We start from the raw sequence: 19,383 nt of genomic DNA, 5'->3' as shown, positions 1-19,383 counted from the left end.
GCCGGATTTAGTGCGCGTAAACCCTATGACGTAGATATTAGTACGGCGTTTATAAAAGAAGACATTTAGATGAAACTTTTAGGGCGAAACATCTAAAGAGATAATATAACTAAAGGATCTCGGATATAGATTTCGCTAACCACCAAAGGCCGCAATTGTTGCACATCATGTCATAGTCTTGATACTTGAGAGAGTACAGACCATGCTCCAATAAACACAATTTAGCACATTCCGGAGAAGGGATCAAAGGGGCAATCGGATAGACGAATGTATCCTTGTACGTGTTTTCTCGCGCCGTTTGATATCTACCCAGCAACATGAACAACTCCCTGCCCAAAATCCTTGTTTGAGTTGTATTTAGTTGGTAGTGGTATGCAAAAAACAAATAAAGATAATGACCCGCCATGTCGAGGTTCCCATGTAACATAGAAAAAAACCCACATGCTAATGTGGCATTATCTTCTGCGGGTACGTTACGAGTTAGAAGTGCAATACCTCCCTTAATGTCGCTTTCCTCGGCAACAACCCGGAGACCTTCGTAATAGATTGCCTTTTTGTTCCCAGCGTCAAGGCATTTTTCGAAGATACGCCGGTGCATCCCTTCCTCTTTTATTCTACGATTTCGATGATGTAATTTTTGGAACCAAGAAGGATGGCAAGTAATGCTGGAGATGTTAGCATCCTTGAGAACTTGAGGCCTAAGCGCTGTTTTGACTCCTCGAGGTCCTGCCTTGACTATTGGAGCTAGGTAGTTCAAACCATCAACTGCAAGAAACCCGAAGATGATAATCAACATCTCATCTGGTAGATGAGGCATTTTTTGAGATGCAGACGCCATCTTGCTGTGATTTTTCAGTAGGAACTGCAACTTGTACAGAAGGGTGTTTGAAGAACTCAAAGTTCAGGTTGCACTCAGTGGGACTGGTAATTATAATTTATAGAACGCTAACGAGATACTTATTTAGCTAACACCCTACCCGTTTATTGTTGTAATGTGCCGAGACATACGTCACTTACTACTGTTTAATTAAAACTCGCTGAGATATAAATCACATCACGCTGAGATAACACGACTTTGGGGGTAGGAGTTGTCACTTCGTCCAACCTACTGCTGTCATGTCTACCCTAAGTAGAGCCTAGTGGAATTTAAGAGAAATAATTGTCTAAGTAGTGTATAACGCATTTGACATCCGTTATTATGGTGGCGCCACATATATACTAATACGAAATAGAAGAATCTGCGTCAGCGGATTTATTTATAATTAATTTGCATAAAGGGGGTTTTGCTCACCCAAACAAAAATTGCATAAAGGGAGATAATGCCCGAACTATTCCTTCCCATTCTACGTACACGCAAATTGCAAACTCTAATACGTACAAGGCCTTAAAGTATATACTATTGTACGTACACTAAACGTACATTCTCTTGAACGTACACTGAAATTATAAACGTTGTTATTACACAAACATCTTTCAGGTTGTGTACGTCTTAGTATTATATTTAAATGGTTTTGCAATGGGAAGGTACGAGTTATATAGTTTTATATTCATAATTCATCTCCGATGGTCACGTTTAGGCACCCAACCTCTTAGCTTTCGTAAACAACATATTAAGTAGCAATAGATTCCGCGTTCTTATAAAGGATACAATATTAGGTGTTACATGAACCAAAATGTAGTACAACAGGGAGACATTCTAAACGGATTTATATGCCGTACAAGGATTCTAGAAGATATAAGAACTGCGTTGATAACAGGATATTCGTTAGATATTACATTGAGGGCGAAACATATTATGAGAAAAAATAACTATAGGATCTTGGACATAGCTTTCGCCAACCACCAGAGGCCGCAATTTGTGCAGACAATATCATAATCTTCATACCGGAGAGAGTAGAAACCATGCTCCAATAAACACAATCGACCACATTCCGGAGAAGGGATCAAGGGAGCAATAGGATAGACGAATGTGTCCCTGTATGTGTCTACTCGCGCCGTCTGATATCTACATAGCAACCGGAACACCCCCTTGGCCAGAAAACTTGTTCGTTCCGATTTAAGTGGGTAGTGATGTGAATCAAACAGTTCAAGAAAATTAGTAGCCATCTCGCAGTTCCCAACTAACATAGAAAAAACCCACAAGCTAGTGTCGAGATAGGTTCCGCGGGAATGTTACGAGTTAGAAGTGCGATACCTTGCTTAATGTCTTCCACCTTGGCAACAACCCGGAAACCTTCGAAAAAAATTGCCTGTTTGTTGCCAGCATCTAGGCATTTTTCGAAGATACGCCTATGGATCCCTTCACTTTGGACTCTACCATTTGGGTGATGTGGTGTTTGGAACATCGTCGGATGCCAGCATAAGCTGAAGATGCTAGCAACCTTTAAAACTTCGGGAGAGAGTGTTGTTTCTACACCTCGATGACCTGCCTTCAGTATTGGAGCAAGGTACTCCAAACCATCAACTGCGAGAAAGCCGAGGATTTTAATCAATATTTCATCGGGTATATCAAGCATTTTTCCAGTTGCATGCGACATTTTCACTTCCTTTTTCTAAAACAATGTTTCGTAGGTGTTGCAACTTGTGGTTGGTGTTCAACACCTACATACAATAATAAAGGGAGAGTTGTAGGTGGGAGTTACATGTTTTTAAATTATTATATATATAGAATGCTAACCAGAAACTTATTTAGTTCACACTGTGGTCGTTTAGTACAATTGTGACCAGATTTCGGAATTTAGTAATGATTACAAATAAATCATATTAAACGTACTCATCAAGACACATCGATGAGATATAAGTCACATCCCTCTACTTACTTGTAAAACAACTCTTCTACGTCTTCGCATATAAGACTTTTGCGGGTATCAGTTGTCACATCGCAGTTGCCAACTGGTGTCATGTCTGCCACTACGTTAAGCTGAGCGGGTAGTGAATAATCGAGATTGAGATAGTAGATTATAGTAGAATTCAAATCCGTAATATGGTTATGACACGTGTATACTAATAGGGGATGTGGGGGATCATATATTGTTATGATATAAAGAGGCCTAAAATATTAACGGCCCATTAAGATTCTCAAAACGACACTCCATCTATTTTGTTAGTGGATGTTTTAAAATCTTAATAATTAGTGGTTTGATGTCACCTCGCCATCTTGTCACGCAGTTATATCAAATATCATTTATATCCATACCAAATAATTCCCCAACCATATCATCAAGTTCATATTATAAATCGTTTGCATTCCTATGTGCACATAATACTTTCATTACAAAGATGACCAACCCAAATCTTCCTGACGATCTGTTGGCGCGAATAGCTAAACTAATGGCAGCAAAACACTGGTGGTACATGCAGTCACTTCTACGTTCGGGAAATAGAGGCAAAACTATAGTTTACCATTCCGATGTCTTGAAAGAGGCAAACATCTTCAACATGTGCAGTGACCCCGATGATATCATGTTTGGTGGTCGACACAGGAAGTTTTTTGAAAGGTGCCTAGATGCAGATAATCCAACGGCCATATATTATGAAGGCCTTCATCTTGCAACAAAAGATGGGGACATTGAAGGGGCCGTAAATTTACTCATGCGTAACGTACCAACACATGCCGACGCTACTCTTGCGTCTGCCATGTTGTGCATCTGTAAAGGATCCGGAGTCCAGGCGGGTCATTTGCTTCAGCTGTTTTCTATAAAACACTACCCACTTGACTCCGAAGAGGTTGGAGATATGTGTGAAGAACTCATCACTGAGCTTATTCACTATGGAGCATCACACAATACAACTTATGGTGTGTTTTTTGACTACCCTGATGATGGGGAAATAACAACTCCTTCGTGCGCAATAAAATGCGCGCTCACAATGACGAGGAAAGACGTGGACAATATGGTGGGCCCTTACAAGCATCGTTGCAGGAAATGCACAATCTGGTGGTGCGCTCGCCGAATTAGTCAAATGCTTTGGTAGTTATAACGAAACATGTTTGCATTTCCTCGTTTCCTTGTACACCTTATCTCCTATCAATTCTAATTTTAATATTAAACGAAGTATTTTGTCAGTGATGCACCTTTGCAGAATAAGGCAAGCTAATAAAGCTAACCACGAACTTTGTTAGATGTGATAACTGGACAATTGATTTAATTTTCGTACACAAATATATTTAACGAAGTTGATAACACATGCAAAGCATAGGTATGAAGCAATATGGTAGATTTACAATACACTTTAGGTTGCTCTCCTATTCTCCACAAGCTGAACATAGTAAAATGTTTAGTTCCATGAAAACTAATAGTTTCTCGAATATCTTATTTTGTACGATACATGGCTAAGACCTACATCAACAGTTACATGCCCGTGTAGCTTGTATTGAATTGTACCCTTTTATACTTAAAATTGAAATCACTATATTTAATATATAATATAGAGAAATTAACAATGTATTTGTATCTATTAGTAGTCGTATTTAATGCAATGACATGTTGCCAATTTAATGCAATGGCCAACTGATTTGACGTCCATATAAGTCAATTTTAATCGATATGACTTGCAGGGTTGTAGATGTCAAATATCAGTTATGTAATTTTACTTATATACGTACACGAGTACCAAAGAACCAACAGAGCTTGTTGAATACTTTTGGCGTGGCTAATAAACAGACTTAAATCATTACATTTTTATATAAATATATTCCTATACAATCATTACATTTTACTGTTAAATACCATCGAGTTAATTACCTGTTATAGTAAAAATAAAATTACCACTGTTCTCACTATATATAGAGGTGTGTGCGTAAGAAGATGTTTTATTCCCTACACACAGCAAATACCATCCACAGCCCATATCGTCTCCAACAAAAAAAAAAAAAAAAACAATGAACACCCCTCCGAAGGAGATATTCCTGGCCATCAAGCTGCCAAACCCTACAAGCCTCCTTGTCAATTTTATACCCGTATCTGTCACTCCTATCCCCGCCTTGGTCGAGGCGCTGAACACTGTCGACCTCCAAACTGTTCAACTTCGTCCGTTCATCACTTGGCCACAGTTCATCACTATGGAGTCTAAGTTCAGGCCCTACTTTGAGCTTCTCCTCTACAGGGGCCACATCGTAGCGAACTATCTTGAGGGCATCAGGCTAGCTTCAAACTCCCCCACCGTTGCTAAAGGTATGGCGTTGCTACGCTTTTTTGCACCAACGGATCCGTATGCGAACCTCGCTTATGTGCTGATCGCAACGTTTACCGGCCAAGTGATGGAGGCCGAGGCGTTTGGCAATATTTTCTGGTTCATGGTCCCTCACATGAACACCGCCGTTGAAGTCGCTGGCCTGGTTATGTTCCATGTTGCGAACCTCCATCTCCGTGGTCCCCTTTTTGAAGTGAGATCATCGCCTTCTCTCCTCCACCACCGTAGGTGTACTTGCAGTAGCTACCTCACCGGGTGTAAGTCCTGTTTTTTCTACTGGTATGCACAGGAGTTGCGCTTGTTCTTTTAAGATCCTCTTTTCATGTTTTTAATTTTTTGCGGCTTAACCTTAGTGACGACGTTTTCAACTAGGTTAATGTTGAAATATTATGTACTTGATGGTTGTTTTTTTCTTTTTGGAACCTCGAACTGTTATCCGGTGTATGCCGGAGTTTATTTTATAATCAACGAATGTATTCTATTTAGTGTTATCCGCCATCGTACACGGTGCCACAACTATGTATTTGTGTACGTACACCAAAACAGGGCATCGTACATAAATACATAGTTGTACGCGGTGCCAAACTAGTTCTATTGTGTGTGACGTGTACGTACACATGGACTAGTCCCGTTCATATCGTTCTGTTTTATTTAATAACATACCCTACAAATTATCGATGTACGTACCACCGCTCATATAAGTTCACATGTATGTACCAGACGTATACAACCGTACATTACAACAAAAAACTAAAAACTTTAAAGAGCAGCCATTGCAGATTACAGAACTAAAGGATTTCACATATAGATTTCGCCAACCACCAAAGTCCGCAATTAGTACACAAGATGTCGTAATCTCAAAAGTTTATAGAGAAGAAACCGGATTGGATAAAACAGATGGCGGCACAGTCCGGGTTAGGGATCAGGTGAGTAGATGGATAGACTAGTTTATCTATGAAGGTGTTTTGAAGTGCCACCTGGTATGTAAACAACAGGCGAAACACAGACTTACCTACAAATCTGACCCCATGCGATTTTAGAGGAAAGTGATGTGCATCAAATAAGTGAAGAAAATGAACCGCCATCTGTTCGCTTCCATATAACATAGAAAAGATACCACATGCCAGTGTTGCCTCAACGTCTGCGGGAACGTTACGAGATAGAACAGAAATGCCTCGCTTGATGTCTCTCTCCTCCGCAACAATCCGGAGGCCCTCGTAGTAGATTGCAACTTCGTTTCCAGCTTTGAAGCATTTTTTGAATATACGCCTATGAATCCCTTTATCTTTAGGGCCACCAGTTGGGTCGTCTGACGTTTGGATCAATAACGGATGCCAACAGATGTTGTAGATGTTTGCATCCTTTAGAACATAGGGGTCGAGCACCTTCTTCAGTCCTCGCCGACCCAACTTTAAAATTGGAGCAAGGTGCGACAGCCCATCTACTGCGAGAAGCCTAAAGATTTCGAGTAAAATATCATCAGGGAGATATGGGAGTTTATTGTGTGCTTTCACCATTTTTTCTTTTTTTGAGATTTCGTTACCGGAGCTATTATATATGCTTCAACAACAGAGGAGGTAGGTTGTGAAATTTGTATATATACTGTACAATATAATTACTCTACGTGTCCTTTTAGCACAATGCATAATGAAGAATAAGTTACACTGTATTAGTTGGTAAAAGGTGTACGTAATGCTTACGCAACATCATACTGGTTCACACGATAAAGGTTGTTCTCTCGTCGTCTCGGTAACCAAAAATATATTTCGTTCAGATAAAAAGTATACTGTACTCGTTGGGCAAAGTTTATAATTATTACTTGCTTAAAAAGTGTTTAGTAAACACTATGATGAGATAATAGTCATTTCAAAATTTAAGTAATAACGACTTTCCACAAAAGAAGATGTCAAATCCCTGCATGTACTTGTCGCATTTAATGCTATAGCTATTGGCTGTTCCGGACGTGAAATTGGAAAGTTGTGTAGTTCGTATATAATTCGACTCAAATCCGGTTTGTAGAAAAAGACACGTTTTCGTACTAGCATATTTTACAAATAAATTTACAAGAGTAAGGCCTTGAATGGGGAAAAGCATGAAGTTCTCTTATCACTTTATAAATCAAATATGTGGCTGTTCAAGTGCAGATCAAGGGTGAAAAGCATCAAGTCCTCTTATCACTTTATAAGTTACCATTCAAGATAGATATTATTTTTAACTGCAGTTTATTTGTCTTTTTTGTGGTTAACGCATGAGAAATACATGCATAAATTGTATACCTTTTTTTATGCTCTTCACCCTTAATCTGGACCTGAACAGCTAAATATTTGATATACCTTTATTCTGCTTGTAAATCTGAAACCGCTAATCACCGAATATTATTTAAAACAAGCCCGATTAAACCATCTCTTGAAGTGTTTATCACAATTATGGTACATGGTTTCGAATTGAGGGAAACATAATTATGGTCTATCGATGCTTGTTAATATTTAGGAGTTTAATGGTTAAGGTGTCGGCTTAGCGGTACCTGGTACGATATTCGGGAGTTTAAATTAATCAATCCAATTCTCAAGGAGAGGAATACTCATCACCCATACCAAATCAAGTTTACGCATGAGTCAACCATGGATGTGATCCAACCTTTGAATCACAAAAATTACTTCCGCTTCGAGGATATCGATGATATAACTCGTGGCAGAGTTACTCATCCCGTATCTTTCGGTATGTTTTATTTATAATTTCTTTAATATGTATATATTAATGTCCGTGGAATTATGAACTTGCGATGGTTGCTGAGATTCATTTAGTGGCCGTTTGGTCAGTTGAGGACGTTACTTTTAAGTATATCTGCAAAAGTACAAAATAAACGTTACATCCCCATTTTATTTTTCCCGCGCTAGATGTTTGTGGGTGCATCGTAAATGTAGACGTCATAAGAAGACGTTACGATGGCAGGTGTATTGAAGTTGTCTTCACTCTCCTGAATGGCAGGTTAAGGACCTATTATGCTATAAACATAGTAATATACACATATATATTTGAACTTCATAGATTTAACTTTGATAGTAACTGTGCGTTAATGCATGAATGAAAGTGTCAAATGTCGTCTCACAGACTTTTATGCCCATCAATTCCTCTCTGATTGGGAATCAAAGGGAAGTCATGTTCTCCACAAATCCGAACCAGTGTTTTGTGTCTTCCGGTTCTTTAAGGTTGGGAGTTATGAAGGTACGTCAGAGGAAATTGATATTATGATAGAAGCAAGTACATGTAATTTGTCTAGCAACTCAATTACGTAAATGTGTGTAGGTGTACAATGTCTTGTACACACCAAAGCGTCTTCTAAAATCTTCATTCGAGCAGATTTCGAAGGACTTGGACATCACAAGCATATGTAAGTTGATATTATATTAATAATTGGTATGAAAGCGTATGTGTTCATATCTGTTCACAGTCTCACATGTACATTTTTTTTTAACTTATAGAAGTGAGTTTGCTGCACATTACCACATTAACAATGTGATGGGACACGATGGGACACGATGGGACAAAAATTGAAACAATTGCCCAGGAAGGAGAAAGCTCTGGAACCCATACAGAAACAATGCAGACATTCGTCAGACTGTCCGGGGAATGAGGAATGAAAAAATGACTAGAAATAGAAATCAAATGTTGTTTTCTATTTCAAATATTGGTTTAATTTCGTCAGACTATGTACAATGGTTTTATTATTAAAACTTACTCTATCCTTTTATTTTATATTCTAATAATTATTGAAATTGAGATAGAAAATAATATGTAGAATTTTGAATATTAAAATTGTTATTATTAGAATCTGTTTCACAAAAATAATTTATTTAAAGCTATAAAATGACATCCTTTATAAAATGTTCATTCGTTTTTGGACATTAAATAAAGTAAAAGAAATGACCGAATGCTTGTACTATCTCCTAATAATAAGTAGAATCTTTAATGTTGTATTGTTTTATCAGAAGGATAATTTATTCCCCACACCATAGTTGATGTACGTTGGGAGTCATAATATATTGTGGTAGTCGTCTACGTACAGAAGCTTAAATAATCGTACAATCAAAACAAGTGAATAGCAACCCTTTGGATTGATCTCGTTGAGAGGAAGTGATGATAATTTCGTAACTGGATACACATCAAATAAACATAATGATGAGAAAACTAATAAGCAACAATAAATACGACTCACTTCTTTATTGTGTCACATCAGAGAACCTACAAATGTCATAGTCTAAGCTTAGGGTTAGCTGATGGGTGAGTTACAGCCGATATTTAACGAATTCGAATATAAGGAATTTGAAATCCGATAACACGAAACTGACACGTGGTTCGCACTACTTATTTGTTTTAGTAATTCTAATCGAGTAGGCGTGCATGAGAGCTCATAAACCTAAAATGGGTTCCTTCGTAATTAAGTAGTTAACAATAGGCTAATTTAAAACGACGTCATATAGAAACTAGTATAAATTCCCAGGAACTTCGCCAAACTCCCCAACCCCCTCTCACATCGTAGGTTTTATTAGTGGGCAGGCTGTAGTTTCCGTCTATTTGTATCTGCACATATTGCTATTAGTTTACTTAACTGCAAAAAAATGGCGACTTCTAGGCGTAAGAAGACTGATCTGCCAGACGAGATCTTGATAAAAATAGCCAAGCATCTCGAAATTGATGGGTTGTGGTTCCTTGGCCCATTATAAAAGGCTGGTCGGTGAGGAGTGGAAACGGTGCTTGCCCTAGAAGTTCTAAAGGTTGCCAGCATCTACCAAATCTGTGAACATCCTTCTTCATTCCAAACGACAAGGAAGCCAAATGGTGAACGCCAGGAAGAAGGGATTCACAGGCGTATTTTCGAAAAATGCTTGGACGCAGGGAACAGAATAGCAATCTACAACGAGGGGCTACGGATCGTTGCCGAGGAGCGAGACATTCAGCGCGGTATCGCACTACTAAAAAAAACGTTCCCGAAGATGCGGAGTCCACTCTTGCATGTGGAATTTTCTCTATGTTATATGGGGACAAGCATATGGCAGTTCGTTTTCTTCACCAATTTGATGCACATCACTATCCACTCCAATCTGAGGGAGTACGGCTTATCGGGGAAGATCTGTTCCAACGGTTGAGTATGTTTAAGACGGCGCGTAAAAACACGTACAAAGATTCTTTTGTATATCCCTCCAGTTCGTTGATCCCTTTCCCGGACTGTGCCATGCGTAGTTGTTTGAGATGGGGCAGGTTATCGACCAACACACGTTATTATGACATCATCTGTGTAAATTGCGGAGTGTGGTGGGTGGCCAAATCTATATGTGAAATCCTCTAGGTGTATCGTCGGTTCCCTTCTGTGTTGTGTTTCACCTCGCCACGTATGTTTCATCTGTCGTTTTGGTCGTTTTGCAACTTTTATTCCGAAAATGTCTACTAGATGTCGTATTGCTCCTTATATTCCAAAAAAGGTCTAAAATGGCAATTCCCTAGCTTTGAACCCACCGTATAGACGACGTGTACTTAGTTTCACCGGGCAAACACACAAAACTATCAACAGTGCCGGCCCAACCAATTTTGCCCATTCACAAACATTAGAAAAAAAAAGTTACAAAAACAACTATACAAGGGCTCGAACTCGTGACACTGAAGGACAGTCAAGGCCAATCCTACCACTGTACCACCGCACCGTTTTTGATATTGATTCCCCTAAAATCGCTAATATAATCTATAGCATAAAGCCCTCGATTTACGGGCTTTATGTCAGGACCGGCACTGTATCAAGCTTACGACGCCGTTCGTATCTATTGGAAAACGACACAACTTGGAAAAGTTCATGTTGTTTTACAATACAAAAAACGACACAAAACAGAATGTTCTATAAAAGCTAACCGAATATAATCGATATCTTATAAGATTCAGGGAAATTAGGGTTCATTGAACTGATTTGGGGGAAACAGAGAGAGCCGCTGCCATAGATGTTGGATTAGATTTAGAGAGTTGGATATTCGGTTAATAGTTTAACGTTCCTCTTTTCTTTATTTTCCCTCCTTCAATTACGTTATCAGTTTCGTTCTTAATGTCTGCTTTGGCAAACACGAGTCCAGTCGAGTATGACGATGCGGAGTATGGGATCCCGGCTGTTTGTTACTATAGTGAAAGGCCAAACCTACAACCTTCTTTTACAAGGACAAACCCAGGGAGGCTCCACTACACTTGTAGAAATAGAGAGGTAAGTGACGTACAGTTTCCCCGAGGTTGATTAAAGATCAGATTTATTTACATAACTTGAGGTTTTCGTTTAAAAAATTAAAAAAAAATGCAGGATGGGGACTATCACATTTTTAAATGGTGGGGTGAAGCTATGATGGAGGAACTGAAAACAGTGAAGGAAGATCTTCTAAAGTTAACTAGTTTGAATCAAATGCGTGAAGCGCTTCAGGGACAAAAAGAGGAGATTGCTAACATCTTAAATATGCACAAGGAAAATCAGATGGAGTTGGAAAGGATGAAGGCGTTGATTGCGTACAAGAGTGATGGATTAACTATGGAATTAAAACTGACAAATGTGTTTGTTGCGACTTTGGTTATACTAGCAACAATGACCTATTTTTTAAAGTAGTTTGGTTGTTTTATTAGCAGTACTTTGGGTTGTGGTTTAATTGTTTAACATCAAGTTTTAAACGTTATATTTGGTTTAGTCACATTTTTTTATCGTCTAAAAAAGGCTGTTTGAAACCTTGTCGTGTTATTATTATCGACCAAACCCTTGAAATTAAACATAAACATTTGTACACGTTTGTACACATACGTCTAACATTAAAGGTTGGCAGTATTAGGAAGATGCTTACCAAATAAAAATAAAAATATATAATTAACCATGCGTAATACACACAAATATTTTACATCAAATTATTCCTATCCACGTAAGATAGATTGTTGGGATGTAGGTAATGAAGATAATATAAAGAGTTCAGCAACGTGGTTTAGAAGTTTGGAATGTAAGCAACATTGACAAATGGAAACATAGGCTACGAATCGTCGTCACTCCGCTCGCGCTGGTCGAAGTATTCCAACCGGAGTTTGAAATCTCTAACCTCAGGGAAGGGTGGTTCAAATATCACTTTAGAGACACCCGGTTGACTAACCACTTCCATCCCTCCTGCGGTGTGGAAAAATAAGGAAATCGGTAATTTCATACCCTAGCTTAGGGGGTATGTTCAATTCCTACACCATGTTTAATACTGTCCAAATTTATACATTAAGTTAAATAAATTTTAAATTAACAGCCTTAACTCATAAAATTTGGTAAATCCATACATAATCTGTAACGGTGTTAAAAAATAGTTAACGACTGCTTATGTGGACGCCACGTATGAAACGGTGTTGTTTTGAGAAACAAAAGAAAAAACATTTTTTGTTAAAACGGCATCGTTTGTTGTTACTTTTCTTATTTCTTTTTCGAGTTCTTCCTCCTTCTTTCCCGAGTTCTTTGTTCAATTCTCGATTTAGGGATTTCTTCTCTTCTCTACATCCATAGTTCAATTGATTCAATTAGTAATGAGTATCGATTCTGATGTGTGTCTGATAGTAGAGAAGAGAAGAAATCTGCTTATGAATTATCTTTCGACGATTATTCTCTTCACCCAACGAACTTTTGATGACCTAAGCTCGTATGCGGAATCCAAATCGAATTTTGGATCAAATTCACCGATTTCAAACAAATCCAATATCGGCATAGCACCATTCCGTCGATGATTCGATTCCGGTTCACTCTCGGTGGAAGCTTAGAAGTTAGAAGGAGAAATCTTAAGATGCGGAGACGGTGGAGGAGATGGTAGCACCACCGTAACTTCCCATTTGAATAGCTTATGTGAGTAGCAAAACCAAAAGAGATGAATGCGAGAAGAATCTGAAAAGTGATTGAATAAGAAAATTCTTGAGATTATGAGAAACACAAACACAATCAATCTAACTAATCTCGATGTCTTAACTAGACACTACGTCCAGTCCAACGTCGGAGCGTTTCATGGCGGTTAAACGCCGGAAATATGATGATAGCTAACAAAGCCATATCAACTTTAGAGATTTTGAGTTTTGATCGATTTGTTGTAAAATTGCTTAGAGAACCGACAAGGAATTGATTAGTGGCATAATTAAAGAACATACAAAATTACTTATCTTAAATAGCTTATGAAGACATTGAGATAACAAATCTGAAATCATTGCTTACAGGATTCCTGGATTTCACTAACTCGTGTATAGTTGTGTTTCTTCGTCGAGAGGTTGAAGAAGAAAAAGAATGGAACGATGTTGGATTTGATTTATTATATTTTAAAATGGCGTCATCTCACAGCGGATGTGTCGTCAGTGACGACGAAATTAGAGAAGGTTTTCCCCAAACCCTCCTCAATCCCCGCACAGAACTGGGGCAACAGGTCCTCGCTGATTGTTGCCTGCATCTTATCTCCCTACGGTGGGGGAAAAAGTTCAACCATGATGTACATGAATCATTTAATATTAAGTGCATATAATATGATGATGAGACGAGTCACTTACGAAAACATCCGAAACAACCATTTCAAAGGTGACGATGTTTGCTTCTCTCTTTCTCCACTTGCGGATGATCTTAACAGAAACCTTCCAATCAGAACGCCACGTCTGGAGATCGGATAGCCTGTCGAAATGCACCATGACTTTGTTGCACTTATGTTTACTTTTTGATGTGATATTTTGGTTTTTGAGAGACGAATACATACTTCACCGGGTGTATATTTGTCTTCTTATATAAGTAGCGAACAAACACAAATGGATTATCCATATTGTGGCTTTTCAAACGTCGTGACTGCATTCCATACAGATACATCGCATTTAGATAATTAACACGTGTAACTGCCGGTTAAGCGAAGACGATACATCGCATGCACTACTTAATTATGACCCTATAGTCGACGTTATATATTGGCGGAAAATATATTGGTTCATTTAACAAACCAATTCAATGTAAAACTTTATAAAACATCAAGGAATAGTGAATGATGGTTTAACCTCACTAATAAAGGCTGATATATAGTGTAAATGAACCAATAACGTTGAAGAACTGTATAATTTGAATAAAAATATTTAAAGAAAAGCTCAGCCATTGCACTGTTTATAAAAAAAAAATTATTTTAAAATAGTTTAGTAGTAGAGGCAAAATCTTCGTTCTTGGTAATAGATGGAAAACTGAGGCCTCAGTTGCGACGGCGCATTCGGATGTCCGATAGGGTTGTTTTACATCCCGAGTTTTTGAATTAAGGTGTTTAGATTTGGGATAAGTACTACAAAACGACACTCCATAGAAGTCGGCGACGGAACATTTAAGGAAGAAGAGATTACAGAGGTCGGGTGAAATCAGAAAAAGGCGACTAGTTTCGATCCCTCTTTCATCACCGGTGTTGAATCAGAAGGTAAGTGTTTCTCTTGACTTCTTACTTTAAATTGGAAGAGAGATTGTTCCCCCAAATTCTATATTAGGTTGAAAGAGTATATAGCAAATACATTTAAGAATCGCTTTGAGTAGCCCAGGATGTGAAATCGATGAATAGTTGTGTATTTGTGGCGGGCAGAGGATAAATAACCCTAATCGTCGACAGAATTGAACTTTGGTAGTCATTGGTATTAGGGTTAATTGGTTTAGTGTACGTACATATTAATATGTACGTTACTTCTTGGTGATAGGATGGATCCCGAGGCTGTAGAGATCGTTCCTCAATTGAGCTTGGATCTACCGAGGAGGTTATTTGCTCTTGACCATTACCCTCTCAAAACCAAGATAAATGCGTATTCAAAACTGGAATATCTTTCTACAATATCGAGGGTGCTGAGTGGAACAAAAGAAATGGAAAACTTGATAGAGTCTCCATTTGGGCAGCTTTTTCGTATCCCTGCTAACAAGATCTCGTTCTCCGGTAAACTAGTTCATGGATTTTTTTGCCGTCAATTGGTGACCAAAAAGCGGCATGAGATGTGGATTGTGTTTCGTGGCAATCCAATCAAGTTTGGATTACAAGAATTTGCAGAGTTGACAGGTCTCGAATGTGGAAATTATCCAAAAAAGAGAGATGTGGAAAGAGCTACAAAAACGGATAAAGGATGTAAGACTGTTTGGGAAGTACTATTCGGGGAAAACATAGAACCAACGATCTCCGAGTTGGTAAAAAGGTTGGAGACTGAGGAAATGGAAACGTGGCAGAAACTAGCTTTAGCGCTGATAATAATAATTGATGGAGTTCTAACATGCGCCACGCAACCAGTAAAACCAGATCCGAAGACAGTGGAGATGACCAAGAATATTGATTTTTTTTTCAAATATCCATGGGGAAGGTTGTCATTTGAACGGACGCTGGAGACTATTACAGGATTTAAATATCCAGCAGACGTAGACAGCTTAGTAAAAACTTTCAAGCAACAATCAGTTGCTGTTCATGGACTTCCTCTAGCACTCCAGCTGCTGGCTTTCCAATCTGTCCCAGCAATTGCAAGATTAGTACCATCTGACGTTCAAGATCAGGCGTTTAATCAAAGATCGATCCACAATCTAGCTAAACTGCGGCCAATCAAGACAGCAGACATCTTCGCATGAGAGGCTGCTAAAGAGGTATGTACTTGGTTGATATAATACGTAAACGACCTGAAACTGTGTTTCGTAAAATGTATATATTTTTGTAATCATATTATAGGTGGTTATTAGACGGATGGTTGGTAGTGGGGAGCATTGTGATAGTGGAGAGTTGGCGTGGCGTGACGAAGAGGAAGACCATCAAGTTGACAACATTGAAAATCTTATTAAAGCTGGCCACAAATGGGATGAGGCAATATGGATGGGAGGTGATGATAGGTGTCCAAAACAGAGACGTCCCGAAGAGAAAGGTATTAAAAACATTTATACTTCACTATAAATTTTTTTTTTTTTTAAATTAATGGTTAATTGGTGATATAGTTACAGTTGACTGTCAGAAGAGGAAAAGAGCAGACACCGCAACAATTGACAATAAGAAAGAGAAGAGCACGAGAAATGATGTGCGACCGGGGGGTACGCCCATTGTTGATGAACGTTTGGACGATGACCAATTTGAAAGGTATGCGGCGGAACTAAGCTGGTTCTACAGGAAACAAGAAGCACTGATAAAGGAAAATCAGGCAAACATGGAGATTTTCGTACGTACAGAGATCCGCAAGGAGATAAGAGCTGCACTATTTGAGGTTAAAAGAAACGAACATGGGGAACCTTCTTACGCTTCGCATACAGTTTCAGAGAAGAAGTATTCAAAAAAAAGAAGAGGGAAAACTATAAAGTTTCGAAGAATAAGTTCAGTAATGGTTATGAAAAAAAAGGGAGAGAAGGTCAGAAACAGGGGATGCGCTGACACTGCTAAGGTTGATATGACAAATAGCTTAAGGGTTGTAATTTTTTTACTACTTACATATATTAAATTATGTTGCTATCGTGGTGTGCACAGGGTGATCGGAATACTGATGGTTCGAAGGATGCCATAGATGGTCAACACTCTGTCAGTGGTGATTCTTTAGTTGGAGGCCAGGTAATGGACAACAAGATCCTCTTTAGAATGCGACTCAATCAACTTAATGGGGGTGTTTTTGCTTATGCACCTATCATATACGCTTTATATATTTGAACGTAGGATACAACCCATACTCATATTAATGAGTGGGTAACCGATAATAACGACTGTGGCATGAACAAACCATCCCCGGACAATGGAGTTAATGAGTGTCGCCAAGATTATGACGCGGGGGACATTGCTGTGGAGCTATCACCAACTAAAACCATATCCGATGTAAGTATTTGACACGGAATGGAGATTACAACACTATATTCGTAATAAAGCATTGTCCACCTTTAATAACTTCATATATTGCTGCAGCTGAATACTAAAATGGAACTTGATCTGCATTGTAACAAAATGGTAGGTCAGGAAGTAACCATAAAAGGGATAACCATCTGTGGGTTTCATATATATTTGGTTATTTGTTTATCTCCTCTAATCTAAACGTGTGAAAAATTGAGCTTGTACCAAGTTCCTACTACAAACACGCGTCTTAAAAGTTTCATTATTTTGAATAGGAGGATGGGGAAGAACTGCATCAAGAAGGCGGGAAAGTCGAGTGGTTTAACAGTAACGGAGGGGACATAAGACGTCAGGAAGGCAAGTCAGATGAGGGTTGTAACAAAACCGAAATACCTGTAGAAAATGAAACTGCAGTTGACGGTCAACAAGAGGCAAGTGTCTAACTTTGATGATTTCGATTATTTGTGACATTAGTGTACGTAAGTATGAATCTATGTACGTACATCTTATTAGGCCGAATTCCAAGCACTACAAAAGGAAAGCGATGGCGAGGAGGGCTGTAACAAAACTGATGGACATGTACAAATAGAAACAACAATTAACCTCCAATAGTGCAAACTTATTTTTTATTTCAAATATTTGCCATATTTATAGTGTCTACTTAGATGGTCCAGTGTACGTCACAACTAATCTATGTACGTACATCTTATTAGGCCGGAGACCAAGCAATACACAACGAAAGCGATGTCGAAGAGGGCTGTAAAGAGACTAGAGGTCAACCAGATCAAAGTCCCGGGGAGGAATGTATTCCTGGTGACTCAGACAATTTAGTGCCGCAGTCGGTTATTATTGTGGATGAAACAGGACGGGCAGAAGAAGTGATAATGGAGATACGTGCGAGTCAACCATCCGAAGCCATAGTGATAAAAGCAGGGTCGGTTTCATACGACCCTATGGAAGATGTTGCTGATGGGAAATTCGCCAAATTCACCGAGTTGATAAAACAAGATAATGTGTAAGTGTAGTATATATTACTCCGATGACATATTGATATGCTCAATCATTGATATAGGATATTCGTAATTACAAAATTTCGCAGGGTACACACCTTTTTCGGATTCCGCAAGGCAGATATCCTATTCTTCTCTACTCTTATATCGTCCCAAAAATAGGTCCATAGTCAGGTACATATTTTAAACTTTAACTACACGATTTTGGTGTGTTCATGGTTTCTTGTTGGATTTAAATTCGACCGGTTTGCGTTTAACTGCATCTGCAGCACATGGAGATGATTGCCCTAACGCTGTGGCACAAAAACGGAGAAGAAATTATAAAACAAATGACCGTAATTTTGGACTCCGTTCTCTTTTACGAGTTGACAAGAAGTTTCCAAGCATTCAACAGGAGCACGGCGAAACGGAATTTTAGATGGGACAAAGTACTCATTGACATCGTCAATGGGGAAAGGATGCACCACGAACCAAGGTTGAAGTGGGTTACAGATGTCGATGTTATATATGCTCCAATGAACTGGAAATCTAAGCATTGGGTAGGAGTGGACATAAATCTTAAAACGAGACATGTTTCCATTTACGATCCTTTGATGACCCTTTCCAGAGAAACTCTTGCAATGTCCCGGATCAAGCCGGTGATTATGATGATACCGTACCTACTTCAGAGGGTTATCGATGTCAATTACCCTCTCGATCCATTTACCGCTGAAAGGGTTAGCCAAGTAGGACAAAACTTGAGGACGGGAGATTGTGGACCTTTTACTATGAAGTTATTAGAACTGTTGAGCATGGGTAAACCAATGACTGATTGCTTGAAGATCACCGACAACAATATTGACAATTTCCTAAAGAAGTTCGCGATGGACGTCTACGAAGCTGGTATTGGCCCGATAAATTAAGTAGCGAATAAACATTCTTCCTGGTTGTACTTATTACTTTCACGCAGGTGGTCCATATTATCAGTAACAGTCTGTTAGGATGAGTTTGGTTCGCTGACTTCGAATACAATTTAATTGCCTCGCTCATCATATCTTAGCTCTAACTACCACTGTACGTAGGATTGCCAGTAGGGACAAGTTAGTGTGCTCAAAATGGAGAGAAACTAAGCACCAACCATGCACCTAAAAATAAAGTCTATAACGTTAGAGAATCGATTGTACATACACTGATGAATATACGTACGTGTGTACACAGACCATAATAAGGCCGTTACGTAGTTGATGGTACGTACACATCTGATAAAGGCCTAAAATATACTAATACTGGTTAGAAAGACGTCATAATGATACATATCTAGACCCTGCAATATACAAAAAATA

General features: G+C 38.7%; 1 protein-coding gene across 1 annotated transcript; it reads left to right on the top strand.

Annotated features, from left to right (window-relative positions):
• The first annotated feature begins 14,920 nt into the window (after positions 1 to 14,920).
• On the top strand, positions 14,921 to 15,823 carry LOC147938403 (uncharacterized). Its single transcript, XM_087465619.1, has one exon. It carries the CDS (start codon positions 14,921 to 14,923, stop codon positions 15,821 to 15,823), a length of 903 nt encoding a protein of 300 aa, XP_087321745.1.
• The last annotated feature ends 3,560 nt before the right edge of the window (positions 15,824 to 19,383 follow it).

Source organism: Camelina sativa, chromosome 9, assembly GCF_030686135.1.
Source record: "Camelina sativa cultivar CO46 ecotype springtype chromosome 9, ASM3068613v1".
Taxonomy (NCBI): domain Eukaryota; kingdom Viridiplantae; phylum Streptophyta; class Magnoliopsida; order Brassicales; family Brassicaceae; genus Camelina; species Camelina sativa.
Note: the sequence above shows the minus strand (reverse complement) of the source record. Positions and strands in the feature narration are given on the sequence as shown.

Coding starts and splice junctions, on each gene's coding strand:
- LOC147938403 (XM_087465619.1), top strand. CDS start 14,921: ATGGATCCCGAGGCTGTAGAGATCGTTCCTCAATTGAGCTTGGATCTA.